This window comes from Phycomyces blakesleeanus (genome assembly GCF_001638985.1).
Source record: "Phycomyces blakesleeanus NRRL 1555(-) unplaced genomic scaffold PHYBLscaffold_14, whole genome shotgun sequence".
NCBI lineage: Eukaryota > Fungi > Mucoromycota > Mucoromycetes > Mucorales > Phycomycetaceae > Phycomyces > Phycomyces blakesleeanus.
Window position 1 is genome coordinate 105,817 of NW_017265147.1, and position 8,442 is coordinate 114,258.

General features: G+C 33.3%; 3 protein-coding genes across 3 annotated transcripts; 1 reads left to right on the top strand and 2 right to left on the bottom strand.

Annotated features, from left to right (window-relative positions):
- Positions 1-1,224: 1,224 nt before the first annotated feature.
- PHYBLDRAFT_169790 (hypothetical protein) lies at positions 1,225-2,637 on the top strand (the record flags this gene model as incomplete). The annotated part of the gene is made up of 4 exons (XM_018436163.1): positions 1,225-1,279; positions 1,738-1,837; positions 1,878-2,130; positions 2,440-2,637. 4 exons carry the CDS (start codon positions 1,225-1,227, stop codon positions 2,635-2,637), a joined length of 606 nt encoding a protein of 201 aa, XP_018289912.1.
- A 589-nt stretch (positions 2,638-3,226) lies between these two features.
- PHYBLDRAFT_169791 (hypothetical protein) lies at positions 3,227-4,518 on the bottom strand (the record flags this gene model as incomplete). The annotated part of the gene is made up of 4 exons (XM_018436164.1): positions 3,227-3,343; positions 3,429-3,705; positions 4,142-4,191; positions 4,450-4,518. The coding sequence occupies 4 exons, from the start codon at positions 4,516-4,518 to the stop codon at positions 3,227-3,229; spliced, it is 513 nt and encodes a 170-aa protein (XP_018289913.1).
- A 694-nt stretch (positions 4,519-5,212) lies between these two features.
- On the bottom strand, positions 5,213-7,560 carry PHYBLDRAFT_177733 (hypothetical protein; the record flags this gene model as incomplete). Its single annotated transcript, XM_018437922.1, has 9 exons — positions 5,213-5,509; positions 5,589-5,746; positions 5,839-5,943; positions 6,077-6,208; positions 6,305-6,401; positions 6,471-6,648; positions 6,803-7,103; positions 7,233-7,395; positions 7,523-7,560. 9 exons carry the CDS (start codon positions 7,558-7,560, stop codon positions 5,437-5,439), a joined length of 1,245 nt encoding a protein of 414 aa, XP_018289914.1. The 3' UTR covers positions 5,213-5,436.
- Between the last annotated feature and the right edge of the window lie 882 nt (positions 7,561-8,442).

Sequence of the window (8,442 nt, forward strand, 5' to 3'; positions counted from 1 at the left end):
TTTTTTTTTAAAAAAAAAAAAAAACAAAAATGATTGTAAATGGAATCCACAAAGAATACGCCAAGAAAGGAAAATTCGGAAGTGGTGTAACATACTATGTATTACAAGGTTAATCTGAATATATTTCATTCAATGGGGACATGATAATAGGGCATGTGAGATAAAGAGTTAAATGGTAAAAGAAAGAAGAAAAAAAGTGCTGTAGTAAGAAGGGAGTTTCTTTTAGGGGTTGATATACATAGCATGCACATAAAATTCTGTAAAGCTCACGATACATGTTAAATGGCATCAAGGCATTTTGTGAAAAGGCTCGAATACAGCTCCTTTATTCTCAAGGCCTTAGAATATTATGTAGTATATCAAGCCTAATGATATTGATAATGGTATCAACTAATAGGATATATAAGCTTTGTGGAGAACTCAAGTTAATTCCATCAGGCCGGGATTAACTGAACTCTACTTTGAAATACAATAACCTGATCAAAATCATAGAAAACATGATGGTAACACTAAAAAATATTAATAGCTTTCATAAATAAATAAAATATATATATAAATAAATAATGCACTTGATACAAGTCTCTCAGTAATACATTGTGTAATCTTACCTCCCAAGATTCCAAACAAGATACAGAGAAACCTCCTCAAAATAAAGAAGCATATAAAGGAAGGGCCGAAGAAGAACTACTTAAAGCCGAAATTTAAATGTATAATATATACACACACTCGTACAGATGTGTATGTTGACCACATACCAAAATATTGCTTTGGTCAACATGCTTTTTTAATAGCTAGATTTAGATTTGAAGAATACCAAATACCAAATACCAAAAAAATGGAGTATCAAAGAGGTACATGCTCAACATTTGTTATGCAGGAATCTATAAATTGAATAAAGATGTATATATATATATGTACATTCTCAAATCCGTTTTTCTCTTGATCTACCAAAGCAATGCTAATCAAATGAGTACCTGCATAGCCTATAATGAGATTATCATTTCTCAAGCAGTCGCATGATACTTCGACATTGTACTATCCAGCTCTATTTTTTTTTCTTGTGAGCATAATATAGAAAAATTCTATAATAGTATCGCATTATTAAACAGCCTTATATTGAGATTATGGTTAATGTTATTGATCAAAACCAAATACACTACTTCATGTGTTTCAGAATATATATTTTTCTGGAACAGGTCAAATTAATTCTATACAGCCAAACCTATGGAAATTGGCGTTTTCACAAAAATAAATGGGAAACCTTACAGGCAGCCTGAACGTATGCAACGTCACTCATAATTAGTATTTTATGGTTACATGCATTTTTGTTTTTTTATTTTTGGGTTGAAGGTCAGACTTTGCAGCAATATTACGAGAACGACGTTTCCTGGTGGGGGCACGACATTTCTATCTAACCGGACTAATCAGTTGTGACTACATGTCCGAGACCCGGTGTCTTTCTCTAATCCTTCAGTGCAAAATGGCGTGTCCCGAACAAAAACACAATATATTCATTATGTGCATTAGCTTTACTACTCTGTGTTTATATCTCTCTCTACAGGAACCTAACTCTCATCATTTTAAGAGCCACAGTCTTTATTTGAGCCACTTGATAATAAAATACTATCTCATACGAAAAAACAAATCCTGTATATTCACTTAATAGCAGTTTGGGTCCTAACTTTAGACTTGACAATAAAGAAGTAATAATTAATCATAAATACACTATATCGATAGCCAGTTATGCAAAAGACCATAAGAAGTTTCTGTCATTAGAGTGGGATGAAATCTTGCTGAATATTTTAGGCTATCCTAGTGGACAAGACAATGAGACAAGGTTTCGAGGAAAAGATAATGGATACTTAGGGACCATATAGAGTTATTCCATGCCTGCAAAAAGGTCACGATTTGTGGTCCGGTAGAATCAAGATGTCACCCCCAGCAGGAAATATCATATCCCTAAAATTAGCGAAATTTGGAGTCAAATTCTTGAACTTTTATTTGGTAATGACAACAAACTATCCATTAACTGGGGGTAAAGCCGTACCTGAAACTACCACTGCCGTCAAACGCCAGAACAACAACAACAACAGACCACATACAATTGGTTGCAAAGTAGATGGAAGAGTTGTGAGTAATAATCAAAAAATGTTGATACGTGTCACATTGAAGCTGCCAAGTTATCTGTTTAAAAAAAGAGAGGCTATAATGATTGATATGCCTTTTCAAAAATCATCCTACAAAGCTATAAAAAAATGAAATTGTAGCCATCTCTTTCTCTCTTATTTTATTCGATATCACATCGATCTAGCTATGACAATGATTCACGCTTTCATTACCAGTACAGTTATTTTTCGTATTGACATTATCACAATTGAGTGAAGTACATACTCCACGACTAAAGACTGGTTCCTTCTTGTTTATGAACCTGGCATTTAGAGAAATTTTGCGCATTCTATAAAAAAGTATTTGGTTTGTAATATGGCCACAGTTTATAAAGCTTCTTTCAGCTTTATCGATGTTAATTATGACTTACGCGGCTGTGATGCCTTGCGACAAATATCTATGAAGTGGGTTCAAATTTCTGCAAAGTACAAAGATATCAATTCAAACTTTATCCTTTGGTTGGAGCCTTGAGTCCATATTGTTCATTAATCGAGTCAGCTTCATATACACATCGGCACACATATCCTGCTTGAAGTCCATATATTCAACCAACATTTCTTATTGAGTTAGACAAGAATGTCTATAGATAATATATCTATGTACAGTGGACTGTGTTGGCTAGTACATAAAAGAAGGACTTTAAGCAAGGGTAAAAGCTCGTGTACAGAAGATTTGATAAAGAGCAACCGATTAGTAGCCATTCTGATGACGACTTGTTATAATCTTATGACTAGTTTGGCTACTTTCGTATCCTAAAACATCCATAACTCCAAAGGAAAAGTATTTTCCATGGTATCCATCATGATCTCAATAGCAGCGAAAAATAAATTACTGGTAGTCAGCTGCTATATCATTAGTTATGTGTATCGTAGTATCAGACATCGCTGTAGATTTTGGAGTACCGTGTGAGGATGAGGAGTTATGAGTAGTTGTCAATGATGTAGTGATAGAATAGGGAGTTGTGGAAGTGAGTGCCGCGGTTTCTTGCTCAACCATACCTTGTATATATTCAGCATAACTGACATTTTTAAAAAGTTGAGGAGTTTTCCTCGCGACCTTTCTAGTCAATCGCTAATTCTGTGGGAGGGGGATGTTTCCTGGTAGGGCACGACATTTTGATTTTACTGAACCACAAATTATGCCTTTTGTATCGACATAGAATAGTTCTATCTGGTCCCTAAGGATACAGAACATTCGTATAAAGATGTTTTTTTTTTGTGTTTTGAAAAATAAAAATAAAAGGTCGAGTGGGAATTACTTACCAGCTGTGGCCATCTTGCTATGACCTTTGCCTGAGGCGGCATTATATGACTCAATGCCTTTGGAAAGGGGTAAATAGCTTTGCTCCTAATTTCCTTTTTCAATGACGAACCTTGAGTTATTTTCTGATAATATATATCTGAAAGAAAGAGAAAGACTTGATACGCGTAAGAAGGGTCAATGAATAAAATATCTGACAATATTGCGTCACACTTTAATGACAGCAGCTCCTTATACTCTTCTGTATAACTGGCTATTGCTGATATAGTGTATTTGTGACTAATTATTAGTATTTCATTATTGTCAAGTCTAAGTTTAGGGTTATTTAATCAAATATACAGTCTTTTTCTAAGACACGCCATTTTGCCCTGAGGGATTAGAGAAATCCACCAGACCTCGGGGATAGACAACCGCAATTAATTAGTTCGATTAAATAGAAATGTCGTCCCCCACCAGAAAATATTGGCCCCGTAGGATCGCTGATTGATCTTTACCAAAAGGTGTTATACACTCTATTGTATGCATGCTCCCCACACAGTACGTCTTTGGGTAGTAGGTCCAATCTGGTAATTCCTCTGTCAGATAGTAAAGAAATAAAAATAAAACAGAGAAAAAAAGTTCATTTTTTCTGGTTGAACCCATCACTGTAACTAATATATTGCCTATGCCTCTCTACTCCCTTTAATTGCTGCAGGTTGGCCTCATTTTTTTTTACTGGCTTGGTGGTGATGGTCTACTCCGACCAGTTATTTCTGAAAAATAACACTGTCATTATTACAATTGATATCCTATTTACAGCTATATATAGTTCAGTACTTGGGCCAAGTACAAGAAGTTGAGGTGAGAAAAGGGGTCAAAAAATAATAATAAAAAAAAAGAGTGAAATTATGGCTGCATAAGACTATTTGAAGAACTGAATAGTACTAATAATGTGGTGCTGAGCTACGATCAGCATGCAGTGGTACTTGAGTAATTCGAGTTATTATCATTTCCTAAAAAAATAACTAAAAATAAAGTATTTACCCTTATCGTGGTTATTGCTGTGAGCATAAGTTTATTTGCTTTGTAGTCAAGGTAGACTAGATTTTTCATGCCTTTATTACAGTGTATTTAATAATTTAAAAGTAGTTTCAAGATTTAACTTGCTTATGCATGCAATAAATTATTATCCCTACTAATTTTCTTTTATACATTAAACGTAAGCTATATTTAGGTGAACCGATTTACAACAAGGTTAGATAAATCTTATTGTAGCATAGTGATTCATATTTAATAAAACATGATTTCTGGAACTACCCCAGTATCATATTTATGATAAACTATATGACCAACAATCAAAAATAAAAAGTAAATTAAGTAAGGATTTATTATAAAATATTTTTATATAAACCCAAAATTTATTCTTCTTCTTTTTTTTTAAAAAAAAATAAAGAGATTGTGGAGCGCAAGATTTCATTTGGATAGTATATATGAGTAAACAATTTAGAGAGAGAGAAAAGAAACAGAGGAAAGATAAAAGATAAAAGATAAAAGAAAGAAAAGTAAAGATATAAAGAAGTGGGAAGGAGGAGGGGGAATAAGGCCATTATACAACACAGGCTTGCCCACACACGCCTAAATACACAGACACGCGCTAATACACAAACACACAAACAGGCGAACACAAACACAGGCCCAAATTAAGAGAGGAATTGTAAAGAGAAAGAAAGAAGAAAAGATTAGTCAAGATGAAGGTGCACGAGTTGTAGGAATACTGGTTCAACAAGCAAAGCAAGCAAAAACAATTGAGATAGAGAGGGAGAGATATATAATGAGTGAGTGAGTGAGTGAGTAAGCAAATGAGTGGGAGATAAAAGAGAAAGAGACCAAGAGATATTGTGAATGTGAATGTGAGTGGCTGAGTGAGTGAGACGAGGGAGGGTAAAATGGAAGAGGTTATGGTAGGTAAGGCATGTGAGGGAAATCGGAGGGGGGGAAAGTAAAAAAAAAAAAAAAAGGGTAATTTCTTGCTTATCGACATTGCCAAATCTTGATGGTCTGGTCCACGCTTCCAGTAGCAACCACCGGACTGATGTGACAATACCTACATAGTGCACCATTGAAAATTGTGGTTATTATAGTTGTGTAATTTATACAAAGATGAATTGATAGAATTTACTTACGATATACATGTCACAAAATGAGCGTGTGCTTCGAGTGTCTTCATACACCGACCCGTCTTGAGGTCCCAGATCTTGAGTGTCTTGTCATCAGATGCACTCAACAGGTATTTGCCACTCGGGTGGAAAACCAAACCACGCACCCAGTTGTCATGTCCCACCTGTCAAATTAAAGAATATTATATATATATACATATAAAAATTTAGTATTTTTTTTTGGATATTTAATATTTAAAAGTAAAACAGGACTTGCCAGAGTGTGGAGTAACTGGCCACTGCTGTCCCACAGTTTGATTGTTTTGTCTCTTGAACCAGTCACAACATAGTGGCCAGGCATTGCCTGGTCTCTTGACTTGGACTGTTGTATATATAGTTTTTATATAGACAAAGAGAGAGAGAGAGAGAGATAAATGATTAATTTTGGTCTTTTTTTTTTGTTTTATCAGAATAACCATCAAAAAATATACTTGATAACATAAACCATTTCTTACCTCATCACCAATCAATTCCTGGATAAATGGGTAGGTATTGACGGGTGCAAATATGGCACATTCTACTACGTGTTCATGGCCACGGAAATCCATCTTTGTCTCTCCAGATTGAACGTCCCACACACGAGCAGTCTTTTTTTTTTTGGAAAAATAAATAAATAAATAAATTTTACAAAATACAGAGCAAATCAAAAGACTTTTTACTATCTATATAAAATATTCACTTACTTGATCATTCGAGGCAGTTACAAGAAGTCTACCATCTTCACTGGGAGCAACAGAACGAACCCATTCAAAGTGCCCAACCAAGGTCTTGACACAATAACTGTTACAGAATTAGAATACATAAGCATATTAATTCTGATACCTATAATATCACTACACAGATAATTACCCAGAAGTAAAGTCCCAGATTTTGATGGTCTTGTCGCGTGAGGCAGACACGATCTTGTCTCCAAGAGGTAGAAAGTCGACTGAAGAGACACTGTGATCATGACCATAGAGTGTCTTTATACACTTGTAATCGTTGTTGACGTCCCAGACCTTGATAGAAAGATCAGCCGAACAAGATACTTTTATATATATATATATACATACAAAATTTAATATTAATATTAATATTAATATATGTATATATATATATGTTTTAATACCCAATATTTAATACACCCGATTACAACCCAATAAATAAATAAATAAATTTCAGTATATGTATAGAGAACTCACCAAGATAGTTTCCCTTTGGATCAAAGGCAAGGTCCTGAACTGCCTTGGTATGTCCTTTGAGAGTACGTTCGAAATCTCCAGATTCATAATCCCAGATCTTGATAGTCGTGTCTTCAGAGGCCGAAGCCAGGATTTGATAGACCGGATGAAAAATAAGACGGGTGATGGGGTTCCGGTGACCTGTCAGGCTGTGTTTCTCTGGTGGCCGAGGAATCCAATCCACAGAGCTTGTTGCTTTTCTGACGGGTGCGTTATTGAGCTCTTCCTGCATTTGTGTCGTCTTTGTCTCGAGTTCCATAATCTATTACAAGTATATATATATATATATATATATAAAATAAAAAACAAACCAAATGGGCAAGTTATTTAGTTGGTTGAATATTTTGTATATACATGTATGAAAGTATATAGATGTATTATAATATCTTGCCTTTTTCTGGAGACGAATAACAGATGTCCACTTCTTTTCCAAGAGACCGGCATACTTTTGTTTTGGATCGGGAGTAAAGTCCTGATTCTGAGACTCATTCTTGAGTGCAGCGAATGAGTCTGAGAAGCCACTTGCATTTAGATAGTCGAGAATGGCCTTGTGTCTAATTGAGATGGAGTTATAATCAGGGTTCAAGAAAATGAATAGAAAAAATAGTTGACAGTGTGGTCCATCTATTTTCATCCAGTAAAGATGATGTAACCCCCTTTGAATCCCAAAAGTCAACTTACAGCTCATCTCTTTGACGTTCAGAGAGAATGCTTGTCATTGGAATAAAGAAATGGGAATAAAGAGGTATATTATTATTATTATTATTATTATTAGTATTATTATTATTATTATTTAAGTCAAGAAAATAATATTAATAATAATATTAGAGAAGAAAAAAAAAGGGACGATCCAGGGAAATATAAGCCAGAAAATAATAGAATATTTTGTATGTATTTTTGTATGTATTCTTTTATGTATGTATATTTTATATATATATATTTTATATTATATTATATTATATTATAGAGTGCAAGTGCAAGTGCAAGTGTAAGTGTGTGTATATTAAGAATGAAAATATATTTATATGAAAAAAATAAATAAATAACAGAGAAAGAGAGAAAAGATTGGTAGACGGTAGAAAATAAAATACATACATAAAATATATTTATATTTATATATAAAAATTATATTCTATTCTATTCTATTCTATTATATACTTTTATTTTATTCTATTTCCTTATTTATATTATATATTTTATATATTTTATAAATAATTCTATATCCAATTATTTATTTAATTTATTTCAATATTCATATAGCAAAGTAGCAGTAAACAGTTAACAAATTAAATAGAACGTAACATAATATAATAGAAATAAATACTTGGTTAATTCTATATTTTATCATCATTGCTGTTGGTGTTGTTACTGGCTTATTTTTTTTTTACTATATAATACATAGATATATAAAATCATGTATGTACTATAGACAAAGCACATACATACACCTACATATATTCTTTAGTTATTTTGTCTGTAGTACCACATATTCCATCTTCTTCCATGACAAAAAAAAGCCCATTATTGTACAAACACTGTCAAGCCAAAAAAGGGAATCTATACCTTCTATTGAAAATTATTAATTGGAAAATAGTGGTGTT